The following is a 27,323-nucleotide window of genomic DNA, read 5'->3' on the forward strand; positions in this document are numbered from 1 at the left end:
CTATTTGAATATATTTTAAAATGTAATTTATTCCTGTGATTTCAAAGCAGAATTTTTAGCATCATTACTCCAGTCACATGATCCTTCAGAAAACATTCTACTGTTCTGATTTGCTGCTCAAAAAAACATTTATTATTATTTTGAAAACAGCTGAGTAGATTTTTTTTCAGGTTTCTTTGATGAACAGAAAGTTCAGAAGAACATAATTTATTTAAAATAGAAATCTTTTGTAATATTATTAATGTCTTTATCACTTTTGATAAATTTAAAGCATCCTTGCTAAATAAAAGTATTAATTTAGATCATTTCTTTCAGATAAATACAGATCTTTGGATCGTTCTATTCAAGGAATCCTGAAAAAAAAAATGTACTCAACTGTTTTGAATACTGATAAAAATATTACTAAATGTTTCTTGGACAGCAAATCAGCATATTATAATGATTTCTGAAGAATCATGTGACACTGAAGACTGGAGTAATGATGTTAAAAATGTAGCTTTGATCACAGGAATAAATTAGATATAAAAATATATTAAAATAGAAAGCAGTTATTTTAAATAGTTAAAACTTTTCAAAATTTTACTGTTTTTGCTGGATCAAATAAATGCAGGCTTAGTGAGCAGAAGAGACTTCTTTAAAAATTAAAAGTCTTTATAAAAAATCCCTGCCCTGTAAATCACAAACAACTGTAATAATCATGTATATTCATTGGTTAAAAAGAGTTTTCATGCTTTATTTTTACAAATTCAAATATAGAGTGAACGCATTCTTTTAAGAGGCAACTACCTTTGTAAATTACTTTAAGGCAGTTCTTTTTCCTCATGAATAATCAGATTTACAAAGACATAATAACCGTTACCCAACATTTTCTAAAATCTGCATTACTTTCAAAAGAGCACCAGAAATATCACATTATTACTGTTCCACACTACTATAAAAGTAAAATTCATTCTATAATTATTCTTTTATACTCTGAATTTAAGTGTAAGAGTGTAATCAAGGTTATGGCAATGTCATCTGAGGTATGTCTACAGTTGAAATCTTTTCTCTAGCTCATCTGCAATCATCTCAGCGATCGCCATGGAGGAGCTCGCAGCAGGTGACGGTGCATTGCGTATGTGGAGAATCCGGCTGCCCAGCTCTCCCTTCCCACCGTCAAACACAAAATCATCCACCAGGTTTCCTTCAGCATCCAAAGCCAGTGCACGCACACCTGATGGCCCCCTGCACAAAACAACACACAGAAATATTTACAATTGTGACAATAAATGTGACCCTGGACCACAAAACCAGTCGTAAGTTGCACGGGTATATTTGTAGCAATAGCCAAAAATACATTGTATGGGTCAAAGTTATCGTTTTTTCTTTTGTGCCAAAAATCATTAGCTAAGAACTTCATTTGGCGATTTAAAGGCGATTTCCTCAATATTTAGATTTTTTTGCACCCTCAGATTTTCAAAAAGTTGTATCTCCGCCAAATATTGTCCTATCTTAAACCATACGTCAATGGAAAGCTTATTTATTCAGCATTCTATTATTTATTCAAATTCAAAAAATTGACCCTTATGACTGGTTTTGTGGTCCAGGGTCACAAATGAGATTATGCATGACTCCTATAATCTTTCTTAGTAGAGTGTTTGTGTGTCTGTACCTGAGGACGTCACTAGTGCTCAGTTCAGGTATAAACTTCTGCAGGTTCTTTACCTGAGCACTGGTAAACACACCTCTATATATTTCCCCCATTCCATACACAATATTCTTCATTACCAGCCTCTGCAGACCCCTACATTAACACACACACACACACACATTATGAATATGAGCAAAAGGCCTTGCTTTTAATTCAAGAAACTGTCTTGAATGAGCAAAAATATTCTGGGTTCAGTAACAGACAGCAATTTTGGCATAATGGTCAAACTCATCCTTTGTTGTATTAAAAAAAGAAGAAAAATTTAGTTAATGACAAAGCACTTACAAAGGCCAATTTACTTTAAAACAGTTTATAAAAATACATTAATTTGTCTGTTAAAATAAATTATTTTAGCTGTAACATTGTCATTTTTATGGTCATTTAGCCATTATTTTGTCATGTTAAATAAAGATGTAAAATATAACTTTATATAGGTTAGTAAGTAATTTTTTACACTAAAATCCCATAAAGATAAATTATTAATTCAGGTGACTGTAGTATCGAGTGCAATGAGCATATTAGCATTTAATGATTGGCCCCATTTACTTCTATTGTAAATATCTCACTGTTACCCATATTGTAAGAAAACTAGGTGAAATTACAGATAATGTACTCATCCCCTTGTCCTCCAAGATATTCATGCCTTTCTTTCTTCAGTCATTAAGAAATTATGTTTTTTGAGAAATGTTTTTTTCAGTGGTGCTTTGAGATTGAACTTCCAAAATGCAGTTTAAATGCGGCTTCAAACGATCCCAAATGCGGTCTTATCTAGTGAAACGATCAGTTATTTTCATTAAAAAAATACAATTTAAATACTCTTTAATGTCAAACACTCATCTTGTCCTACTCTCCCTGAACTCTGTTTTTTTCCACTTCATGACAGTTAGGGTATGTCAAAAAACTCCCATCTCATGTTCTCCCTCAACTTCAAAAACGCCCTATATCGCTGTTTTACCTTTTTTATTAAGGTTGTTCGATCTTCTTTGCTTGTTCACCTTGCAAAGACTAGGTCGGTACTTTTGTAGCGATGTAGGATGATCTTGAAATGATTTTTGAAGTTTTGAAATGAAGTTGAGGGAGAAAATACGATGGGAGTTTTTCGACATACACTAACTGTCTTGAACCAGAATACACAGAGTTCAGGCAGAGTAAGACAAGACTGAATGCATGTATTTTTTAATGAAAATAACTGATCGTTTCGCTAGATAAGACCCTTCTTCCTCTGCTGGGATCATTTACAACCGCATTTGAGATCGTTTGAAGCCGCGTTTAAACTGCATTTTGAAAGTTCAAAATCGGGGCACCATATCAGTCCATTATACGGAGAAAAATCCTGCAACGTTTTCCTCAAAAAACAATTTCTTTACGACTGAAGAAAGAAAAACATGAACATCTTGGATGACAAGGCTGCATTTTTTTAAATGCAGTAACAATAGTAATGTTGTGAAATATATTGCCATTTAAAATAACTGTTTTCTATTTTAATATATTTTAAAATAAAACATATTCCTGTGATGGCAAAGCTGAATTTTCAGTATCATTGCTCCAGTCTTCAACATCACATGATCTTTCAGAAATCTTTCTAATATGCTGATCTGGCGCTCAAACTTTTTTTAAACAGTTGCAGCTTAATATTTGTTTCCAAGATTCTTTAATGAATTGAAAGCATTCTTAAACAGCATTTATTTGTTTTTACTGTCACTTCTGGTCATTTTAATCCACCCTTGCTGAATGAAACTTTTAATTTTCTAAAAAGCATCTTACCGACCCCAAACTTTTGAACTTATAACCGCAGTGTATTGCAATGTACCTGTAGGAGATCGCATTAACGAAGTCTTGCGTGTCGAAGTCAAAGAGACTATACCCCTCTCGTTTAAAAGCCAAAACAGCATTTGGTCCAAGCCAGATGCTGCCATCCATACGAGGAGTGAAATGGAATCCAAGAAATGGGAACCGTGGGTTTGGCACCTCAGCACACAAACAGAGTCCTTAAACAAACGTTCTCACATATCTGTGTATAATGTGTTTGTGTGTTGTGTTTCTACTCACAGGGTAGATGTTTCCCTTGACCAGGTAGTTTTTCTCTGGCTTGAGCACCAGGTAATCTCCTCTGAAGGGAACGATACGGGGCTCTGAACCACAGCCAGATATCTCAGACAACCGATCAGAGTAAAGGCCTCCACACGTCAACACAAACCGACACCTCACCTCCTTCCCCTGCACACAAACAGCTATAATAAGACACCAAGCCAAGAGATCGTAAAAACATGATTCATACACATCGGTTTCTCACCTGTGAGCTTTTGATGATGATGGGATATTTCAGCCCTAAACATAGTTTAGACATAATGGGATGAATACAGTGATATTAAAGAAAAGAAAGAAATCTGAGTCAGAGCAAATCACATGACTCACCTTCAGCACTCCCAGCTGGGCTTTCTGCTGCCACCTTAATGTCAGATGCTTCAAAGTCAGTAATCACAGTGCCACCTGCTTCCTGGAAGTCCTTACCGTAGGTCAGAGCTACTATCCGCCAGTCAACAATCCCTGTGTTGGGAGAGTCCAATGCCATGATGCCCTATGTATAAACAAAAAAAAATCATACATTATTTAATGTACAGTCAATTCTCTAACTGTTTGATGGAATGAAATTAGCATGATTGGCTGTCAATACACAACTTCCAGGGCTTGAGGGGCAAGTAAACTAGTAAACAACTGATATTCTGCTTTATTTTATATAATCTGTGAAACTATTTGCTTTTATTCATTTTGAACATAGATTCTGATTACTGAATGTTACACTATAATGTTGTAGTATTACACAGTGCTGCTTGAAAGTTTTGTGAACCCTTTAAAATTTTCTACATTTTTGCATAAATATAACACTAAACATCATCAGATTTTCACACAAGTCCTGAAAGTTGACAAAGAGAACCCAATCAAACAAATGAGACAAAAATATACTTTGTCATTTATTTACTGAGAAACATGATCCAGTGTTAGATATTTGCGAGTTGCTAAAGTGTGTGAATCTTTGCTTTCAGTATCTGGCTTGACCCATTTTTGAAGCAATAACCACAGGTAACTTATTTTGTAACCACTTGTAGAAATTTTAGCTCATTCTTCAGTACAGAAACACTTGAACCCTGTGATATTGGTGGGTTTCCTCCTATGATCTGCTTGGTTCAGGTCCTTCCACAACATTTCAACTGGATTAAGGTCCGGACTTTGACTCAGGCATTCCAAATCATTAACCTTGTTCTTCTTTAACCATTTTTAGGTATAATGACTGGTGTGCTTGTGGTTATTGTCTTGCTGCTTGACTAACTATCACTTTCCATTCTGGCCAAGATGCAGCAAAGCAGGCCCAAACCATGATACTACCACCACCATGTTTCACAGATGGAATAAGGTTATTATGCTGAAAGCGTTTTTCTTTTCCCAAACATAACACTTCTTATTTAAGCCCTAAAAGTTTTATTTTGGTCTCATCCGTCCACAAAACATTTCTCCAATAACCCTCTGAATTGTCCACATAATCTTTAGCAAACTGCAGACTGATAGCTGTGGGTTTTTTTGTTAGTTTTTTTTTTTTTTTTTGAGAGTTGTGGCTTTCTCCTTGCAACTCTGCCATGCACACCAAGGTTGTTCACTCATGAACGTTAATATTACAATGTGAGAAAGACCTTTCTGTGCTTAAAAGTTACCCTGAGGTCCTTTCTAACCTTGCAGACTATTACAAGTCTTGCTTTGGAGTGATCTTTGTTGGTCAACCACTCCTAGGGAGGGTAATAGTGGTCTTGAATTTCCTCCATTTGTAAACAATCTGTCTGACTGTGGATTTGTGGAGTCCAAACTCTTTAGAGGTGGTTTTGTAACCTTTTATAGCCTGATAAGCAAGGGCAACTCTTTTTCTGAGGTTCTCAGAGATCTACTTTGTTCATGCCATGATTCACTTCCTACAAACATGATCAGACTTTGATAGATTCCTGTTCTTTAATTAAACAGGGCATACACTGGCACCTGATAGTCATCCTATTGATTGATGACACATCTGAACAAATGGACTCTTAATTTCACCTGCTAATCGTAGAGATTCACATACTTTTGCAACTCTATAAATATTTAACACTGGACCATTTTTCTCAATAAATAAATGACAAACTATATATTTTCATCTCATTTGTTTGATTGGGTACTCTTTGTCAACTTTCAGGACTTTTCATGTATGAAAACCTGATTAACTTTTTGGTCATATTTATGCAGAAAAATAAAACATTCTAAAGGGTCCACAAACTTTTAGGCAGCACTGTAGATTTAACAAAATAAATATTATTTATAATCAAAACAAACAGTGATAAATTACAATTTTTGACATTTGGATGGTCTCTTTCTGTCTAAATGGGATTAAAAATACTTTTAAAGTGTGGGATGTGTATTATAATGTTGCATTTTTTGTATTGTTATAAATGCCAATAAATAAAGTATTAAAAATTAAAAATACATTTAAGCAAGGGCACATTTAACAAGGAGGCATTAAATTGATCAGACGTGACATTTTTAATGTGGCAGAAAGTTTATATTTCAAATAAATGCTAACTGTGTTTGTAAGTCTGGACCACAAAACCATTCATAAGGGTCAATTTTTTTAAAACTGAGATTTATACAGCATGAAAAGTTGAATAAATAAGCTTTCCACTAATGTATGGTTTATTAGGATAGGACAATATTTGGTAAAGATCCAACTATTTTAAAAAATGGAATCTAAGGGTACAAAAAAATAATCAAAATATTGAAGTTAAAGTTCTTAGCAATGCATATTACTAATCAAAAATTAAGTTTTGATATATTTACAATAGGAAATGTACAAAATATCTTCATGGAACATGGAATATCCTAATGATTTCTGGCATAAAAGAAAAATCGATAATTTTGACCCATACAGTGTATTGTTGGCTATTGTAACAAATATACCCATGCTACTTAAGACTGGTTTTCTGGTCACATTTATTGAAAAATCAGTTTTCACAAAAATATTAATCAACAGTGTCAATATTAATGATAATAAGAAATGTTTCTTGATCAAATCATCATATTAGAATGATTTCTGAAGGATCATGTGACACTAAAGACTGGAGTAATGATGCTGAAAATTCAGCTTTGTATCACAGGAATAAATTACATTTTAAAATATATTAAAATAGAAAACTCTTATTTTAAATTGTAAAAATATTTCACATTACTAACAATTTTCCAGTATTTTTAATGCATTGTCTATTTTCAAAAACATTCAAAAATCTTTCCGACCCCTAACTTTTGAACAGTAGTGTATGTGAGGGCCAGCTTAACACAAACCAAAATAACCACTGAGGTGAAAACACGTTATGTAAAATACAAATTGTCTTCGAAACAGCAGGTCTAAGGTCACCTAAATCAGGTAAAGGCCTGATGACAGCACTTTTGCAATCTACTGGTTATTGATCAAACCAATGTATGGTAAATGAGTGGAAAATATGAAGCCTATCTTTCATTAACGCATAAACAGATATCACTCACCCTGCAGTATGGCTCTTTCTCTCGGATGGCCTTGGCGTCAATCAGACGGAGATCTGGTACATTGTTCACCTGACCGCGCTCATATAGAGCTTTCAGACGGGGAATCTCTTCTCTCTCCACAGCTACGATAAGCTGAAGTCACAAACACACAAGACACTATAGAGTACAGTACTGCAGAGTTGAGCTCAAACCCTGCTCCAACACACATACCATGTAATTTTCAAATAAGCCTGAAGGATGTGATTAGCTGGATCAGGGGCATTTAATTAGGGTTGAATCTAAACTCTGCAGGGCTGTGGCCCTCCACAAACTGTTTGACATCCCTGCTACAAGGACAAATCTCTTTGGTACCTGTGGTATTATGGAGGACTGTGCTCATTCTCACCTTGCCGCATTTCTTATAAGGCACACCTTTCTTCTGACAGTACTGATATGTTAGCATGGCTCCACGAACACAAAGCTTAGCCTTCAGAGAGCCTGGTGTGTAGTAAATCCCAGAGTGGATCACACCACTGTTATGGCCTGTCTGATGGAGAGCTGTGGGATGAGATACACAAAATAAATTAATATGAAATCAAGGCAGATATGAAGAAGTATCTAGAACACACACACACACACACACACATAATCAGACTTACCAAGCTCATTTTCTTTCTCCAGCAGGGTAAAGGTGAGGTTTGGGTGCCTGAGGATCAACTCTCTGGCAGAGGCCAGTCCAACAATCCCTCCACCAACAATAGCCACATCAAATGAGCTACACAATATAATGGTATAATATGTGACTTATGTCTTAAGTAGCAGGGGTATTTTTGTTGCAATAGCCAACAATACATTGTATGGGTCAGTGGATTTTTCTTTTATGCCAAAAATCATTAGGATATTAAGTGAAGATCATGTTCTATGAAGATATTTCGTAAAATTCCTACAATAAATATATCAAAACTTCATTTGGACAATTTTAAAGGCGATTTTCCTCAATATTTAAATTTGCACCCTCAGATTTCTGATTTTCAAATAGTTGTATCTCGGCCAAATATTGACCCTTATGACTAGTTTTATAGTCCAGGGTCATATATTGGTAATCACCCGATATTTGGATATTTAACTTTGCACGATCACTGTTGAACGTAATCTTTAGAAAACCGCATGATAAATATGTGTACTATTCATTATAATGATCTGATGCCTAAATTCACTTGTAACATTTAAAATCGCTGATTATATGTGACCCTGGACCACAAAACCAGTCATAAGTATCATGGGTATATTTGTAGCAAAAGCCAAAATACATAGTTTGGGTCAACATTATTGATTTTTGTTTTATGCCAAAAATCATTAGGATATTACATAAAGATCATGTTCCATGAAGATTTTTTGTAAAATTTATACTGTAAATATATCAAAACTTAATTTTTGATTAGTAATATGCAATGTTAAAAACTTTATTTGGACAACTTTAAAGGTGATTTTCTCAATATTTTTTTGCACCCTCAGATTCCAGATATTCAAATAGTTGTATCTCAGCCAAACATCATTATATCATAGCAATACCATATATCAATGGAAAGCTTATTTAGTCAGCTTTCAGATGATGTATAAATCTTACCCTTATGACTGGTTTTGTGGTCCAGGGTCACATATTTTGTAGTAGGGTTTCACAATTAATCGAGTTTCTAATCGTGATTGCAACTACAGATACCACAATTATGTAATCGTTCACAATTACACAACAAAAAAAAAAATTCCACTTACATTATTCAGCTTTTTTAAGATGTGTGGGTGTGTGTTTGTGTGTGAGAAAGAGGGAGTGTGTGTATTTTTCTAACAGGTTATCTATTTTCTCATTGTTTTAATTTTTAATTTTTTACTTTTTTATATTTAAAAAAGAAACTACATATAAAAACGTGGCATGCTTCAAACAATGGTATAAAGCTATTCAAAACATCATTCAATGTAAATTGTGATAATCCTAATTAATAATTGACAATTATGATTTTTGTCATAATCGTGCACCCCTATTTTGTACTGTTTTATTTTCAATTTATTTGGACAAAACAGAATACTATCAGCCATTTATGTTATTGACCATAACTTTAAAGAAAAAAGCTCCAATCTTTTTGACTTTCCTTCTTCTGTGGAACAGCCAGAACATTTTGAGAAATGTCTCTGCCTTTTTTTCTCCATAAAATGGACGGCAATGGTAACCAAAGCTGTAGTTGAACAACATTCTTCAAAATATCTTTTTTTATGTTCCACACAAGAAAGTAAGTAATACAGATATGGAACCACATGTGACTGAATAAATAAACAGTGACAGAATTTTTACTTTTTGGTAAACTTTCACTTTAATATCGATGCATCCATAACTGTAATGTCATTGAATGCACTCTGACTAGAGTATCATTTTACAGTAACAAAACTAATACTAGATGATACTACATTTGAGGTACTTAGTGTGACAACACTCACAACACTTTCTGTCACTGTAAGTACTTTGTACTGCCTGTAGTGCTGTTGTTATTCTCACCCGTTGTGGAGGTGTGCAGCTCTGCACGTTGCATACTTTGATCCCTGTGACAATAAAAGGGCGCACACAGATCCGGTACCGAAAGTTCGTATCATCATTCCACAAATTACGTTTTCACTTTTCCCCAAAAACTTATTATAACCGTGTAATCATAGTGCTCATCGCTGACCTGCTACGGTTTATTCTCGGTTAAAGTAATCTGTCTGATAGAGCGCTAAAGCTGTCCTTCGTAGCCCCGCCCTTGACGTACACTCACTGGCCAATGGGAGTGGAAGACGTGCTGACGTAACGGGTGAAAGATCAACGAGCGCGCATGGAGGACGCGGGATGTAAATAACAGATTCTCCTCCATATACAGAAGAGGACAGACTCGAACCGCATGGTTAGTTTTGTAGGATTTACACTGTCCGGTTCTGTATAAGTTTGAACCGATTCTCTCGGAGCTTTACGACATTAAGAGGTTTGGCATATTAATACGTTGTCCTCCATATTCAATGACACGACCGTTAGCATACACAGATCATTCTGCTCGATCTGCTATTAGAAAGTGTTAATGAACACTGCGTGTTCATACTTTGATATTTCAACTCTTTCTCTCTTTGTCTCATCCGTAGACATGAGATTGTTCACCTGGTCAGCGCGGAGGATTTTATCCGCACATAAGCAGCCGTCAGGGGGCAGTCGTGAGTTCTGGGGGTGGCTCAATGCTGTTTTCAACAAGTAATTTCTGGATATTTTTTCAAAACAGTTATGTAACTAGCTTAATATGTATGTAATGTCGTGATTTATTTCCTTTCTCAACCCACAGCAGGCAGTAAAGCACCTGAGGCCAATTAGAACAAACAAAATGTTGAGTGTGAGAGCCATAAATATCTATAAAGGGACTAATGTTGAGTGATTAGTCTCTAGAATGACTATTCCTTAGAGTGAAGAATCCCTACTGAGACTAATCTAAGCCTACTAATTCACAACAACAGCTCTTATTTAGAGTCTGAACTTCGTTTGGGGTCAGAGAAATTTTATTTTATAGTTGAAAAACATAAATACTTGTATTAAGCAGCATCAAAAACGACAGTAAAACCTATTCCTTAACACAGAGGTAAGCCTATGGGTGAGACTTCTGGCTTGTTAGCCAAAAATAACGAGTAGAAATATAGCTGCAAGCAGCGATTATCAGGGTTCAAGCGCTTTGAGGCATTTAAGCACGTATAAAAAAATGACATTATTTAGTAAGCTTGTAACCACCTAAATAAGTAATTTAAAAAAGCAATTTTGGCAAATTTTCAAGGTAATTTACCATAGAAATATGATGTTTTTAATGGTTATGACTGGTATAGTGCCAGCTGTGGTCCGATCCCCTTAGAACTTTACATGCTTGTTTAGAATCACCTGTTGCATATACTCAGCAGCTTTTGTGAAGTTTTTAGTTTTTCTTTAGGCTTTATAGGATTTTGGGTAAATTGGGGCAGGCCCTTTTCTAAACGAGCCCATTATAGCTTCCCAAAGGGTAAATTTCAACATTTTTTGATAATTATTGTCCTAGAGAGTCCAGAGAGTTGTACTGCAGTGTTTTTTTTTTCTAGATTGAGCGAAAAAAACCTAAGACTAGTTCACAAAAGTAGTTTTTTTACATCTTCTTAGTCATTTAACAAACGATTTGATTGACAGCAGTGGTTCTAGAGGCAAAGTTGTCTGGAATGAAGAGTTCTGTTGTATGCTAGGAATATTTTGCATATGTGCGAAAAACCGTGTGACGTTTACGCCCTTGCAAAAGGTGATATTGCCCCCATTTGCCAATTTCTTTAAAATTTCCCTCAAACCTTTGGGGCTGTGAGTCAAACAGGCCCATAGAGTTTCGTTCCGATTAGCCTCCGTTAACCTTGTCAAACAGGTGCTTGTTTTGGCGCCCCTTTGTGACAGCGAGTCAAAAGTTTCAATGCATCCTTCAGAGTCGAAACTTTTATTTGATAATTATTGATATTCACTTTCCAGATAATCTTTCCGCACTGGTTTGGTTCCGATCAGGCAAAAAATCTAGGACTAGTTTGCAAAAGTAGGTTTTTCAAAAAATCCAAAATACCCGGAAATTTAACTCATGATTGAATCTGAGGCATGCCAACGACATAAGGCACTTGAGCTTGCAACTGACAGTTTAGGAGTTATAAGCGATTTTGCACTCTTGTTTGCTGTAGCGCCCCCATCAGGCCGATTGGGGCGAGCTTTGGTCACGTTGTTGCTGGTGTGAGTACTACCATCCCTCCAAGTTTCAAGTCTCTACGACTTACGGTTTAGTCTGCACGATCAGTTTTAAGTGGAGATCGCAGATCCGTGACCATTCTAACAATTACAATAGGATTTCAGCACTACATCCTTGAACCCCTAATAAAAACATGCAGTAAACAGTAAAACTGTTTGCACTACAAACCAATGTGTCTATAATTAAAATAATACATTAAAATAATATGGTAAGACACACCAATTTGCAATATCAAGCAGCAAAACTAGCTGTTTTGTACAGCTAAAATAGCTGGACACAGATGAGACTGGAAGCCAGACCCATAAAGTTTACAAATGGCCGTGCCTGCTCTTACAGGAAGAAAAAGGTGGATGAAATGTTATAAATTGGCATGTCACACCACAGGACATTGCAATCACTGCTTGAAATGTCACGTCAGCTTTCCAGATGCAGTGATCTATAATTGTTGTGCTCTTTGATCAATACAGAGTTGATTATGAGCGTATTAAAGCAGTGGGCCCTGATAGAGCTGCTGCCGAGTGGCTCCTGCGATGTGGTGCAAAGGTTCGGTTCCGTGGTTTCGACCGCTGGCAGCACGACTACAACGGACTCCCAACTGGGCCGTTCGGCCGGTACCGGATAGAAGCTATTGATGCCACAGAGTCCTGTATCATGTATCGTGGTTTTGATCATCTTGGTGAGTGATCGATTAAACACATAAACACCCTTCTCATTGCCCTGACCCGCTTATGCTTGTGTAACAGAATTATCTTTTAACCTTTAGCATTGTGACATTACCGATGCAAATTTAATGAAATCATCAGTGAATGGAGAAGGTCGAACACCTGCTTTAATCTTAAGATCTCTTACTCCATTTGCTTCAGCAAAACAGTCTTGCATTATTTATTAAATTAGACCCCAGAGAGGGAAAGTTTGTGAGGATGTTACCGTGTGTGTGAGATGCGCTGAGACACTGAGACACCGTGACACCGTGTGTGTGTCACAGGTGAGGATGAGACACTGTCTGTGTGTCACAGGTGAGGATGAGAGGTTCAGCTGTGGGGAAAAAGTGACGTAAAGCTAAGGGGTGTTTTACACAGACAGATACAATGCAGTCCTCTCTCTTTTTTCACTCACACACACTGTCTTCACACATCTAGTTTTACTATGCGGTACACTACATTATACATTTCTACACTTACTGTCCTTAAAGGGATAGTTCACCCAAAATGAAAATTTTGTCATTAATTCTTACCCTCATGTTGTTCCAAACCTGTGAGTTTCGTTCTTATTTTGAAAAGAATAAAAAAAGATAGAATTTGTGGGACCTAAAGGGTTTTTCTGAAGAACAGCAGGCAGTTTAACTGTTCAGGACAAACAAGGGACCCATGAGCAACTATCACTAAACAAAAAAAAAAACACAGCTGTGGATCATTCAGGTAACAACACGGTATTAAGAATCAAGTGTATGTAAACTTTTGAACAGGGTCATTTTAATAAATTCAACTGTTATTTTCTGTTGTGGACTATATGTAAACAACTTCCATGTGAAATATCTTAGGTCAGTACTAAATAAAAAAATAACTTGCATTTTGTATGATCCCTCTTGTTTTGGTAAAATAATTTACATTTTGCAGATTCTGCAAGTAAAGTATGTATGATTCTGTATGTAAAGTTTGATGCCCTGGAGCTCACATCTCTGAAAACGTTGAAGCAAATTTTCACATAGACGTTGTCTTTATTAACAAACTGCATATTCAAAGTCAAAACAACTACATTCTCTCCTAAAAACTCTTAAAACTACATCCGTGACACAAAAACAGTATTATTTAAAAAATTATAGTGGATTTGGGTGTCCGCCATGACGCTCGTTGTGAGAAACACAGCAAGCAGAGTGATACAAACGGTGAAGCTATTGGAGTTCTGATATTAATAGAATATCTAGTAATTAATATGAATATATAGAAAAGGTCAAAAAATATATTGATTATTTACCAAATGCACCAGAATTGTTGGTACTTACACACCTTTGTTTTTGTGTTTAGAGGGACTCGAGCATGTAGAGGAAATCAGGTTCAATAAATGTATTTATATAGAAGACACCTGCTTGGAGCGTTTGAGTCAAATAAAGACGCTGCAGGACAGTTTGAAGAACATGACGATAGTTTCCTGTGGCAACGTGACAGATAAAGGAATTATCGCTCTTCATCATCTCAGGTATGACAACAGCATCTTTTATTTCAGATTAGCTTAGTATTGCCTATAACTTTGTGTGTATGCCATATGGGCATAGTAATTGGATGATGTTGTTCATCTCAAATGACCAAATATTGGAGAATTAATCAGCCAGGTCTGTGATTCCCAGAATTTACTCATCCTCAGGCCATCAAAGATGTAGATGTTTCTTCATCAGAACAGATTTGGATGAATTTAGCATTACTTGTTCACCAGTGGATCCTCTGCAGTGAATGGGTGCTGTCAGAATGAGAGTCCAAACAACTGATAAAAACACCACAATAATCCACACAACCAACAATTAATTTATCCTTAAGTAAGTCTTGTAAACCAAAAAGTAAAAAGTTTTTATCAGCTGTTTGGACTCTCATTCTGACAGCACCCATTCATTCCAGAGATCCATTTGTGAGCAAGTGATATAATGCTAAAAATTTCTCCAAATCTGTTCTGATGAAGATAAAAACTCATCATGGATGGCCTGATGGTGAGTAAAGTATCAGCAAATTTTAATTTTTGGGTGAACTATTCTTTTAAGTTGATCATAGAGCCCACTGCTGCTGAAAATTTTAATGATCTACTACTAAGTGCAGCCCTGGCTGATACTGGTTTGTTACTAATCAGTGTCTTCCACTACTAAAATCATAAGTGTTACCTCTGATTGTGTGTGTGTATATTAGGAACCTAGAGTGGCTGCTTCTCAGTGATCTGCCTGGTGTAAAAGATAAAGATCAGACTGTGGACAGACTCCAGACCGCACTTCCCAGACTCACCATAGAACTGGATCTCGTTTAGCCAATCACAGCGCTTCACCAGAGCACATTTGGAAAACCACAACTCTCACAGCCTTATGACCGGGCCAGACAACCCCTCTGGCTGATGTCCATGACTGCTGTGGCAACAGTATCCAAGCAACTGAGCATCCCAGGGACGGATGCAGAGAGCTGCTCTGTCAACAACATCGAATTAGCTTTGATCAAACAAAATGGAGTTTTGTCAGACCACCCGGGGCAGTTCAACAATGTTATATTGCCATCATCAATAAATTTTCAACTAGTTTTGTTGTTGTTTTTTCACACACATCTTATTTGATTTCTTATGAAGAAGCTACAGAAACAAAATATGTTGCAGAAAGATCTTTAATGATTTAGTCTGAAAACAAACAAAAACTAATTTTCCATCTATTCATTTTAACACAAAAACACATTTGCGAATCACGTCTCTTCAATTTGGCATTTGGTGCAAGTCAGTGGCTCAATTATTAGCACCCGTCATAAAGGCAACAAAACGATCATTATGTCCACAATGGGGTAATAAATGTTAAAGGGAACCCAGTGTATTAAGCTTTATAAAATATGTCTCTTACTGAAATATGTAGTAGAAAACCCATGAAAGATTTACGTTATTTAAAAAATCCACATCGTTTTATACATATTTTGGACTATGGAGGGTGCCATTATTTAGATGACGTGAAATGGTTGCACTCTGTAAGCTACTGGCGCTACCTGATGCTATTTTTACCACAACCTGGAAAATAAAATGCTGATACGATGCCACATTGTGCAGCTTTTGCTTGTAATTTTAAGTCGGAGGTCAACAAGAGAAGTGATTTAAGTCTTCACTGCTTTCCTAGTGATAAGAAGAGGAGAAAAGAATGAGAAGATGCCTGTGGATGAATAAAACTTGTTAAAGACCTGTGCCTTTGTTCTTCCACTTTAGCCCTGATGCCTTTGTGGCTTTTTAGACCACAGCTGCTGAAAGAGCTTACAAACGGCAGAGACAAGACACGCTAGATGCCATCCTGGCAGGATGTAAACATGCCGACACTTGTCACGATGGCGCAGCCACTGAAGGAGTTTCTCAGCGTGGATTTCACTCGATACCCGGGAGGATTAGACTCCTTGTGGGGAAAAATCTCTCTTTCAATAGCTGTGGTCATCGTATCAATATTTTATTTTCTGAGTTGTGTTGTGGTAAAAACAGCAATAGTTAGTGCCAGCACCACACCGAGTGTAACCATTTGATGTGACCTAAATAGTTAGTGTACTGTTGTATGTTTATATTATGCTTAACTAGTATGTAGCACCGTGGTCCTGTGAGACACGACATCTCGTTCCACTATATGTCCACACATGTAGCAGAATGACAATAAAGCTTGACTTGACTTGACTAATTGTGTCCCCTATAGTCCAAAATGTGTATAAAACAATGTGGATGTTTTAAATAACGTAAATCTTTCATGGGTTTTCTACTACATAAGTAAGAGACATCATTTATGTTATATTAAGCCATATAAGTCCTAATACCTGGGGTTTCCTATTAAGAAAATACAGGGTTATGTCCAGACCCACACAAAAAATGCCACAGATTTCTGTACAATTCAAACAAGTCCTACACATCCCCAAACCTATTGTTATTAAATATTTTGGCTAATTTGATTGTGCTTTCAGCAACTCACAATTCTAATTTTTAAAAATTCCACAGTCTTTTATCTACAGAGAATCTGAAGAAAGTTTGTTGATTCTGTCTGGGTCTGGTTACGTCTCTAGAAATGATTTTAGTCATACAGTATATACACACTTCAAACAAACATGAAGCATCATTAGGATTTATAGTAAAGAAAAATATCTGCATCTAATAAAGGTACAAAAAAATTAAATCGGTCCCACAGAGCAAACTCTTCTACAGCACTGATATTAGTCTCTAATCAAACTATGAAGCACAGCACAGCATTCAGTTTTAACGCTATTATTATTGCTGTTGTCTTTTTACATATGACAGAAATGCCTCTGTGAGTCTTTGCTTTGGCAGTGTGACATCATTGTTCTATAGGCAGAGCAGAGCCCTTTGTCTATCTCTCTCTCTCTCACACACACACACACACACTCACACACCAGCTGGGAGGTGGTTGGTCGGTTCTCGGGTTCCTGATGAGTTGACGTCCATCATATGTTGGGTAGATGATAGTTGAATTTGCGCAGGTTGTTGTAGTATTTTCTGTTCTCCACGGCTGGGAAGACAGTACTGCTGGCCAACTGAGGCAGATACTACACAGACAGAGAACAGGGAGTTAAAATATTAATATAAATGGGAGTTTTTATGGGTAATAGTAGGGAAGGGCAGTATGACCAACAAAGTAATTTGGTGTATTTAAATTTTTTTATTTAAAAATATAGTTATGTTTATACCTGAAAATAAATAAATAAACATAAATATTCTGTTACAAAAGCTTAGGGCTGGTAAGTGTTTAATGTCTTTGAAAGAAGCCTTTTTATGCTCACCCAGGCTGCATTTTTAATAAAAAATACAGTAAAAACAACTTAAATATTTTTTGTTTGAATATATTTTTAAAGTTTAATTCTGTGAAGGTAAAACTAAATTTCAGCATCATTACTCTAGTCTTTAGTGTCACGATACTTCAGAAATCATTCTAATATGCTCATTTGGTGCTCAAGAAACATTTATTATTATTATTATTATTATCAATAGTTGTGTTGCTTCATATTTTTGTGAAAACCATGATACGTTTTTTTTTTTACTTTAATGACTAGAAAGTTCAAAAGAACTTGAAATCTTTTGTAACATTACAAATGTCACTTTTGATTAATAAAAGTATTTTTTAAAATGAAACAAATGTATTTTTAGACGTACATATATATATTTTTAAAATAATATATTTTAAAACATCTTTTCTAAATAAATAAATAAATAAACACACTACCTTTCAAAAGTTTGGGATCGGTAAGAGTTTTAATGTTTTTAAAGAAGCTTTTTATGATCATCAAGGCTGCATTTATTAAAAAAACAGTAATATTGTGAAATATTATTGCAATTTAAAATGACTGTTTTCTGTTTTAATATATTATAAAATATAATTTATACCTGTGATACAAAGCTGAATTTTCAGCATCATTACTTCAGTCTTAAATGTCATATGATCCTTCAGAAATCATTCTAATATGCTGATTTATTATCAATGTTGGAAACTGTTGTGCTGCTTAATATTTTTTTTGGAACCTGTGATACGTTTTTCAGGATTTTTAAAGGAGTTAAAAAGTTAAAAAGAACAGCATTTATTTAAAATAGAATTTTTTTGCATACACTACTGTTCAAAATGTTGGGGTTAGTCTTTTTTTTTCTTTCTTTCTTTTGAAAGAAATCAATATTTTTATTTATCAAGTATGTGTTAAATTAATAAAAAGTGATAGTAAAGACTTACATTGTTATTCTTTTTTAAATAAATGCTACTCTTTTTTTTTTTTTTTATTTATTAAAGAATCCTAAAAATATCACAGGTATCACAGGTTCCAAAAAAACATTAAGCAGCATAACCGTTTCCAACATTGATAATAAATTAGCATATTTGAATGATTTCTGAAGGATCATGTGTCCCTGAAGACTGGAGTAATGATGCTGAAAATTCAGTTTTGATCACAGGAATAAATTCCTGTAGTGTATGCAAAAAAATGTCTACTTTCAAACCGGTATTTTAAATTGCAATAATATTCCACAATATTATAGTTTTTTAGTATTTTTGATCAATTAAATGCAGCCTTGATGAGAATAAAAGACTTCTTTATAATAAAGGTCACAAGGCCCATCCCAAAGTGTGAGTGTTGTAGTCAAAGCAACAGACCCCAGGTGGCAGGTGTTTGCGTGGCTGGCGTGTGCGTCTCTTGCGGTCCAGTTCACGTGTCACACTCTCGCTCTCTTCCCTCAGACTGTCAAAGTATGGCAGTTCCAGTAAGTGCTCACAGGACAACCTCTCAGCCGGGTCCATCCGCAGACAACCCTAAGACAGACAGACAGACAGACAGACAGACGTCTGGTACTGGTTCTGAGTGTCAGTGGCCATCTGTATGAATGGCGTATGTGTTTAACTGACCTTCATGAGGCTCAGCGCTTGGTACGAGAGATTTGGATACTTCAGTTCAAGAGGCTCCTGTAGATTAGACACATATTGACTGTGAACTGGTTTACTTTCTAGATCTTATGCAGAATATAGTATCAAAACGTAATGATAATCTCACCATCTCTTGTGGTTCAGGGACACAAACTCCACTGAAGAACTGGTTAGTGCTGAACACCTGCTGGTGTCGAGGAATCAACTCACCTATGAACAAACAAACACTACTTATTACATGCATTCATTCACATATCATATGAACAGCTGGAGTTATGTGTGTTTCTTACCCAGAGTTTTCCTGATGAGATACAGCTGGTCTACATCGGATTTGCCCGGCCATAAAGGAGCACCAGAGAGCAGCTCTGCGAACACACACCCTACTGCCCAGACGTCCACTGGTGGGCCGTACTGCGTGTCTCCTACTAGCAGTTCTGGAGCTCTGTACCACCGCGTCGCTACATAATCCGTGTAATAATCACACGGACCCGCTGGAAAAAAGCGAGCTGTTAGATAAATGGAAAGTTGGAGGTAGGGAGTGTGTGGTTTGTGTGTATGGATTATATGTGTACACGCACTGAGGATCCTGGCAAAGCCAAAGTCGCAGAGTTTGATGACTTGATGTTTGGTGATGAGAATATTTTCAGGCTTCACGTCTCTGTGGATACACTAAAAACACACATTTTTGAATCACTCTGAGAGTCTCCTAAAACATCTGATCTAATGACAGTATTAAGATGGTTTACAAAAATTAAATTGCAGAAACAGTTATTACTAAAATAGATTCCGGATTTGATTATGGAGATGCTGATCCGGATTCTGCCTCTCTGGTAATCAATTGTATTATTGTATCATCACTATTGTTATCATATACTGTACACTGGTAAAAGCAAATGATGTTGAGGATGTACTAAAATAGGTGGGATCCAGACATTTGGAAATTAGCTGTTACATTTATTTCTAGGCTTTAAAACAGAACAAAACAAAATCCAAAAATAAAACAAAACAAAACAACATAAAACAAAGCGAAATAAAACAAACCAAAATAAAGTAAAATAAAACAAAGCAAAAAATTAAAACAAAGTAAAATAAAAAACTAAATAAAACAAAGCAAGACAAGACGAGACAAAAAAACAAAATCAAGTAAAATAAAACAAAGCAAAGCAAAATAAAACAAAATAAAGTAAAATAAAACAAAACAATACAAATAAAACAAATAAAAAAAACTAAACAAAATAAAACAAAGCAAAGCAAAATAAAACCAAAAATAGAATAAAACTAAATTACATAAAAAAATCACTTAATTTAAATAAGGAGTGCCACAGAAATCCATGAAAAAATTGAAAAATTAAAAATTCTAAAATGTTTTTTAACAATGTTTTTATCAAATTTACAGAATGTAAATATATTGTAATAATTACTTTGGTACAGTGACAATTATTTAATTTAGAAAAAAAAATAAAACATTTCTTTATCAGGGTTATTATAGTCAACTAAAACTGAAACTAAAACCATAAAAAAATTATTTTGATACTTGAAATAAAGTAGACATGAAAGACTGAAAAATAATAACAGTAATAAAAACTAAAAATCTTTCTAAAATTCCATTACATTTGTCATTTTAATTTAGTCTGACTTGTGCTAAAATAACAAGCTAAAACTAAAATTAAAAAAAACTACTAAACTACTAAAAAAATAAAAACACACAACAAAAAAAACCCTTTAAAGTTAAAATGGAAAATATAAAAATAAAAACTATATATATATATTCTGGGCAGAGGCATTACATCTAAGAAAATGATCCCGTTAAGAAGATAATACAGTGGGAGAGAGCAGCAATAATTAAAAAATTCTTACATTTTGTTTATGGCAGAAGTTCACAGCCTGAAGTGTTTGCCAGATGATGCTTTTAACCATGTGTTCTGGAACACTGAGTGAACACAGACACACAAAAGCATTACAATGCAGTTACAGGAACACAAACCTCGTTTTCTACTTCAGCCATTCATTCTTTGCTCCCTCTGTCTGTCTCAAACTCTAGACTAACTCTATAGGTTCTGATGATATAGTGTGTATGTGCATGTATGAGTGCTCTATTGTGCGAGCTCTGTTGATTCTTGACTTGTAAATCAAGAGGAGGACACATAAAGAGTTAAATGTTGTTAAATGTTTAACAGCGTCTCCCTCAAGTGCACCACAGAGGACAAATGCATCCTGCTGTAAACATTCCACCAAAGACATGCTGAGCGTCATAGCAACAAAAACACAATATGCATGTTAGTGTGAGAAACACAGAGCTGTTTTATAGGTGTGTCTGCATGTGTGTGTGTTCGTTCTCACCCTCTTGGGTATCTGTCCAGCTCATTTAGGACGGTGTGGTCACAGTACTCAAACACCAGGTGCAGTTTTCTCTTTCTTCTAAACACCTCAATCAGATTCACCAGGTTTGGATGTTTCAGTTGCTAAACACACACAACGTAATGAACAAATTAGGATTTATACACTGCCAGTCAAAAGTTTTTTTATGTTTTTTTAAGTAAGTAACTTCGATCCAAAGTACAGCAAAAACAGTCAAATATTTTTACTATTTAAAATAACTGTTTTCTATTTGAAAATATTTTAAAATGTAATTTATTCCTGTGAAAAAGGCTGAATTTTCAGCATCATTACTTTTGTCCTTCAGAAATCATTTTTATATTTTGTTTTGCTGTTTTAGAAACATTTATTATTATTATTATCAATATTTAAAACAGTTAATTTTTTTCCCAGGATTCTTTAATTAATAGAAAAATCCAAAGATCAGCATTTATCTGAAGTAAAAAACTTTTGTAACATTATACACTATACCATTCAAAAACTTGGAGTCAGTATAATTTTTTTAATGCTTTTATTTAGTAAGGATGCTAAATTAATTAAAAGTGATGATAAAGACATTTAGAATGTCACAAAAGATTTCTATTACATATAAATAATGTTCTTCTGAATTTTCTATTCATTGAAGAAACCTGACAAAATTCTGCTTAGCTGTTTTAAACATAATAATAATACATGCTTTTTGAGCAGCAAATCAGAACATTAAAATGATTTCTGAAGGATCATGTGACTGGAGTAATGATGCTAAAAATCAGCTTTGAATCACAGAAATAAATTACATTTTAAAATATATTCAAATAGAAAACAGTTATTTTAAATAGTAAAAATATTTCAAAATTTCACTATTTTTGCTGTACTTTGGATCAAATAAAGGCAGGCTTGGTGAGGAGTTTCACAAATACTGCAAAATCAGAAATATTTCTTATTCTTTTTGCATTATCAAATTGCTAAAACTTTATTTACAGGTTCAAATGAAAAAAAAAAAACAACATTTCCAATACAGTCTGAGACTTTTGACTTCACTTTATATGTGTATTTTTGATTCAGCATTCGCAATTGTTTTTTTACATTTTTGATAATTAAAGTAAAGCTGGAATAAATATAAAACATAAATATTACATGAAAAAACTTTATTAGATGGAAATGAAATAAACTGAATTTATTAGATGGAAACTGAAATAAATTAGTTGTACTAAATTACTAAAAATAAAATAAAATAAAAATATTAATAATATAAAATAAAATGAGTAATAACTTATTAATAGAAATCATGTAACAAATTACTAAAATTAAAATATAAAAATAAAGCTTATCAAAATATGAACAATAATTATAATAGTATATAAACTATACAAAAATAACACAATGCCCCATATTGCCAACAGAAACAGATCAGCATCCACCCCAGATTTATTCTAATTAAATAAATCCTAAAACCATCTTCAACCGCAAGATTTCAGAAGTTTACAGTTTAGAATAAACTGAAACTAAAACAAAATAATAGATATTTGAACATGATCTCAGAATATCAAATATCTAGAGTCAAATAAATAGACTCAAGTCTGTGGTACAGTAACCTCCTGAAAAATCCCTCAAGGGAGGGGAAGGAAACAACAAGAATATTCATTCATCCATTCATGCATAACAGAGTGAAATTAATTGGTAAGCCAGTGCTGGCTGACATGTCAGATCTTCAAAGGGCCACTGCTTTGCTCTCAGCTCAAAGGAAAGAGTTTGCAAATCACACAAGAGCTCCAGACACGGATTATTAAAACATCCCGTCGCCACGCGCCCACTAATGAGACAAAAATACTACTTATACTATTTTTCAAGTCTACAGACGATTACAGTAACAAAACACGAATCAAAAAGACTTTCTCTTAAACCAGATTAAACTGCTTTGCTGGTTTTGGATCTGGGCACACCAGTTAAGACCAACAAACCATTTTAAACTGGGATTATTCCAGCAGGGTCAGACTGAGTGTTTACCTTCAGCATGCGGATTTCCCTGAGCGCTATTTTCTTAATGATGGGATCGTCCTCAGACTCCACAAACTTCTTGATGGCAACGATCTGTCCGGTGTCTCTATTCCTGCACTTGAACACGACGCCGTAAGAGCCTTCACCGATTTTACTGATCTTCTCATACTTCTCCATCCCTGTGAAACCAGCAGAAAACACTTATAATACTGTCTAATGTGAAAACCTGGAGACAATATGAGGCTTGTAAAAACACATACAGGGCTTAAGATAAAATATATATTTTATTTTAACCATGTTAAGGTGTAATTACAAAAGGAAGTACTACTATAGTGAGTACATGTAACAAAGACACTGAAAAATAGTTAGCAAAAAACCCCAAACATTTTATGTATGTATGGGCCTTTTACCTTAAAAACAACATTTAGAAATTGTTTTATGCCACTAAAAGTTCACATATTGCAATATTAAATATTTCTTAATTTCTTAAAATGTATACAATATGTATTCTGAGGTAACTGAAGTCTTCCTTGTGCTGAAAGAAAGGCATTATTGTTATGTAACTTAACTTTACTGTGGTGAAGTCCGTTGTAGTCAAGTCTACTCCTCTAGTGTACTAAACTGTGTACGGGTTATTGTTAGTACCTTAGTATCAAGAAAATTATAGCCTAAAACAAAAATATGCTACACATACATCTTAACTAATAATATACAGACAGTTAAATACACAACTTACCTTCCAATGTCTCATCCAAATGTTTACTTTGTGATAAAATAAAATGAAAGCGTACACAAATAGCAATTTCCTGAGGACGAAATCTGTCAAATAACCGGAGCTGTGTTGTACTGAGTGAATCTGACGGACAGATACAGCCTTGTGTCCGCGCTCCGTGAGAATGTGTTTGAGTTCGCATGGAGAAGAAAACACGCTATTTACAAGCTGCACGTCGCCGTAGAAACCGAGTCGAGACTCCGCCTCCACTCCGGGCGCGCTTCATTCTGCACAGCAACACGCTGAAGGCGCGAAACAATTTGCGCGGTCTGACCTCAGATCAGCATTTTACGAGAACAGAGCAGTGGGACTGTAAATCCCTGCATCCGATGACATAAATCAAATGTCACGCAGTTTTTTCCACCTGTACACACAAATACACACCCAACAATGCGCGCGACCGTGAGGTAACAAGTGCACGCGCAGGAGTTTCTGTTAATCACTCTTGCTCGCACGTGTATCCGCAAGAGAACGTTATTTTTCTTATTAAATAAGGTGTGAGAACAACAAACAAGTCCCTTAGTCGATCACACAGCACACTGCAAACTTGTATATTGTGTACTTGTAATAATTAGTAATTACAACTACAACAAAAATACAACCCTACAGTCAAAAGTTTTTGAACCGGAATTTTATTGTTGTTTTTTAAAGAATTCTCTTCTGCTCACCAAACCTGTATTTGATCCAAAAAAGCAGTAATATTGTTAAATATTTTTTAGTATTTAAAATACTGCTTTCTATTTATATATATTTATATTTATTTCTGTGATCAAAGCTACATTTTTTAGCATCATTACTTCGGTCTTCAGTGTCACGTGATCCTTCAGAAATCATTCTAATATACTGATTTGCTGCTCAAAAAGCATTTTTTATTTTTTATCATCAATTTTTAAAACAGTTGAGTATATTTTTCAGGATTCTTTGATGAACAGAAAGATGCAAAGATCAGCATTTATCTGAAAAAAAAAATGTTTATGTAACATTATACACTATACCTTTCATAAGCTTGGAGTCTATAATTTTTTTAGGGGAAAGAAACTACAGAAAAACACTTTTCTTTAGCAAAGATGCTTTAAATTGACCAAAAGTGATGAAAAAAAAATATTTATAATGTTACAAATGATTTTGGTAACACTTTAATATAGGGAACAATTTTTACTATTAACTAATTGCTTATTAGCATGTCTGTTCATAACATACTGGCTATTTATTAGTGCTTATAAAGCACATATTCTGCATGACCATACTGTACATCCCTAATCATACCCAATATCTAAACTTAACAACTACCTTACAAACTACTAAGAAGCAAGTTAGTAGTTTTTGAAGCAAAAGTCATTGTTAATGGTTTGTTAATAGTGAGAATCTGACCTTAAAACACAGTGTGACCAAGATTTCGATTTCAGATAAATGCTGTTCTTCTGAACTTTCTATTCATCAAAGAAACCTGAATAATAATAATGATTTTTGAGCAGCAAATCAGAATATTAGAATGATTTCTTTAGGATCATGTGACAGGAGTAATTATGCTAAAAATCAGCTTTGAAATCACAGGAATAAATTACATTTTAAATAATATTCAAATAGACAGCAGCTATTTTAAGTCATTTTAAGTTGTTTTAAGTTTATAGTAAAAATATTTCAAAATTGTACTTTTTGCTGTACTTCAGATCAAATAAATGCAGGCTTGGTGAGCAGAAGAGACTTCTTTAAAAAACATTTAAAATCTTAAAAACTTTTGACTGCTACTGTATATACTGTTTTTAATTGTGAGCATGTCCAAATATGTTGGTTTTGAGAGATTTTAACTATTTCTCTGTGTATTTTTATCTGAAAAGACTTTCACAAACATCCCAAAGTGTTAACAACTGCCTTTTTATTACAAAAGCTGCATACATTAAAACTAAAGCAACGGAAACACTTGAGATATTACAGTAACATCACATCTCCCATGTTTTGTCATTTTTAAATACAAAAAGAACATGTACAAAAGTGCTTACATGGTGCAAGTATTGAATTAAAGTTACTTTTAAAAAGAGATAACTGAAACTTTAAAATATTACTCAGCTGGAGAAAATAAAAAGAGCTACATCAAATAAAGAGAAAATGACCTGCAGCAGAAAAAAATATTCACTCAGTAACATGAGGGCGAGATGCTTCACTCACATGCCTCAGCTGAATAAATAACACTCACTCATTCTCCCAAATAAACCTCCCCATTAGCCGGCATGAAAACCTGACATTTTAAATCCACATTAACACAAAACCTCAGATATTAGTTAAGTTTAATAAAACCGTTCCCTTATATGGCACTTTTTGAGCAGCAACGCATGTTGCTCAATGTTCTATCTTTGCAGCTTTAATGTTGGTTTAATGTTTTTTAAATGTTTAGAATGATTACATTTAATAGGGTTTAAAAAAACAAGTATTTAACGCATCTACGGCTTGCAGTTCTGGCGATTGCTTGCTTGATTTGCACAAATCTGACTGGCTGCTGTAGAACTGCATGATGTTTGATATTGAATGCCTGAAATGGCGAGATGTCTGGGTGTTTCTGGCGTTGGGCAGCGCATGGCAATAAGGCTGCAGTGAGATTTAGCACTAAACACAGTCTGCTCATCAGCTCAGCTGTGGTTGTCCAGCGTCGGCTCCATTCCGAAACGAATGCATCGTGGGTACCGCAACGGCTCCAGGTGCAGCGTGCCTGAACGGCTGAAGGAGGCGGAGCTAATAACTGTTCTCATGTCCAGCCAGGATGTAGAGGTTACTGAGAGCGGTAGGGTTATCTGTAGGCCGGCTCTCCAAAACAACAACCCTAAAATGCACAAATGCCCACATATTTTAACACACAAATACACTTACCAGAATCAACATGTACCATATAGAGGAGATGAGTGTAAAAAGGGATGGAAGAAAGCCAATGACTATGCAAACGCAGAGGGGCTGCGTGAGGTTGGTGCAAGCGGGAGGCTGGTCGTGTCCTCGGCAGAAGGCGACAGATGAAATTACAGCACTGAGACACCAGCCTGGCACTGCCAGTGTAAATAAAATATG

The 27,323-nt window shown here is 34.9% G+C and overlaps 4 protein-coding genes across 9 annotated transcripts in view; 1 reads left to right on the plus strand and 3 right to left on the minus strand.

Moving 5' to 3' along the window:
* Nucleotides 1-712: 712 nt before the first annotated feature.
* Nucleotides 713-10,002, minus strand: l2hgdh (L-2-hydroxyglutarate dehydrogenase). Its single transcript, XM_051125939.1, has 10 exons — nucleotides 9,774-10,002; nucleotides 7,885-8,000; nucleotides 7,632-7,783; nucleotides 7,247-7,378; nucleotides 4,106-4,268; nucleotides 3,984-4,018; nucleotides 3,740-3,907; nucleotides 3,501-3,658; nucleotides 1,652-1,783; nucleotides 713-1,224 (listed from the first exon to the last, which is right to left on the minus strand). The coding sequence occupies exons 1-10, from the start codon at nucleotides 9,869-9,871 to the stop codon at nucleotides 1,029-1,031; spliced, it is 1,350 nt and encodes a 449-aa protein (XP_050981896.1). The 5' UTR covers nucleotides 9,872-10,002; the 3' UTR covers nucleotides 713-1,028.
* A 29-nt stretch (nucleotides 10,003-10,031) lies between these two features.
* Nucleotides 10,032-15,299, plus strand: dmac2l (distal membrane arm assembly component 2 like). 2 transcript variants are annotated; one of them, XM_051125941.1, is made up of 5 exons: nucleotides 10,032-10,155; nucleotides 10,388-10,493; nucleotides 12,498-12,706; nucleotides 14,055-14,226; nucleotides 14,922-15,299. In XM_051125941.1, the coding sequence occupies exons 2-5, from the start codon at nucleotides 10,390-10,392 to the stop codon at nucleotides 15,034-15,036; spliced, it is 600 nt and encodes a 199-aa protein (XP_050981898.1). In that variant the 5' UTR covers nucleotides 10,032-10,155; nucleotides 10,388-10,389; the 3' UTR covers nucleotides 15,037-15,299. The 2 variants fall into 2 exon arrangements, with proteins under 2 accessions (XP_050981898.1, XP_050981899.1); XM_051125942.1 differs by having other exon boundaries at nucleotides 10,086-10,233.
* A 253-nt stretch (nucleotides 15,300-15,552) lies between these two features.
* On the minus strand, nucleotides 15,553-24,682 carry cdkl1 (cyclin-dependent kinase-like 1 (CDC2-related kinase)). Its single transcript, XM_051125940.1, has 10 exons — nucleotides 24,234-24,682; nucleotides 23,507-23,676; nucleotides 21,485-21,606; nucleotides 21,002-21,074; nucleotides 19,723-19,813; nucleotides 19,435-19,635; nucleotides 19,272-19,354; nucleotides 19,127-19,183; nucleotides 18,878-19,033; nucleotides 15,553-17,288 (listed from the first exon to the last, which is right to left on the minus strand). Exons 1-10 carry the CDS (start codon nucleotides 24,409-24,411, stop codon nucleotides 17,187-17,189), a joined length of 1,233 nt encoding a protein of 410 aa, XP_050981897.1. The 5' UTR covers nucleotides 24,412-24,682; the 3' UTR covers nucleotides 15,553-17,186.
* A 1,446-nt stretch (nucleotides 24,683-26,128) lies between these two features.
* map4k5 (mitogen-activated protein kinase kinase kinase kinase 5) overlaps nucleotides 26,129-27,323 on the minus strand; it is a 40,576-nt gene continuing 39,381 nt past the window's right edge. For all 5 annotated transcript variants that reach the window (XM_051125930.1, XM_051125932.1, XM_051125931.1 and 2 more), the window contains one exon: nucleotides 26,129-27,084. In XM_051125930.1, coding sequence (XP_050981887.1) covers nucleotides 26,997-27,084 — 88 coding nt within the window. In that variant the 3' untranslated portion in view covers nucleotides 26,129-26,996. The remainder of the gene's footprint in view (nucleotides 27,085-27,323) is intronic.

This window comes from Labeo rohita, chromosome 13 (genome assembly GCF_022985175.1).
Source record: "Labeo rohita strain BAU-BD-2019 chromosome 13, IGBB_LRoh.1.0, whole genome shotgun sequence".
Classification (NCBI taxonomy): Eukaryota; Metazoa; Chordata; class Actinopteri; order Cypriniformes; family Cyprinidae; genus Labeo; species Labeo rohita.

Coding starts and splice junctions, on each gene's coding strand:
- l2hgdh (XM_051125939.1), bottom strand. CDS start 9,871: ATGATGATACGAACTTTCGGTACCGGATCTGTGTGCGCCCTTTTATTG. Junction 8,001..9,773: donor GCTGCACACCTCCACAACGG/GTGAGAATAACA, acceptor TATATTGTGTAG/CTCATTTGATGTGGCTATTG. Junction 3,659..3,739: donor TCAAGGGAAACATCTACCCT/GTGAGTAGAAAC, acceptor TTGTGTGCTGAG/GTGCCAAACCCACGGTTCCC.
- dmac2l (XM_051125941.1), top strand. CDS start 10,390: ATGAGATTGTTCACCTGGTCAGCGCGGAGGATTTTATCCGCACATAAG. Junction 10,494..12,497: donor CTCAATGCTGTTTTCAACAA/GTAATTTCTGGA, acceptor TGATCAATACAG/AGTTGATTATGAGCGTATTA. Junction 12,707..14,054: donor TCGTGGTTTTGATCATCTTG/GTGAGTGATCGA, acceptor TTTTGTGTTTAG/AGGGACTCGAGCATGTAGAG.
- cdkl1 (XM_051125940.1), bottom strand. CDS start 24,411: ATGCGAACTCAAACACATTCTCACGGAGCGCGGACACAAGGCTGTATC. Junction 23,677..24,233: donor TTTGGATGAGACATTGGAAG/GTAAGTTGTGTA, acceptor CTGGTTTCACAG/GGATGGAGAAGTATGAGAAG. Junction 19,355..19,434: donor TCTCATCAGGAAAACTCTGG/GTAAGAAACACA, acceptor GTTTGTTCATAG/GTGAGTTGATTCCTCGACAC.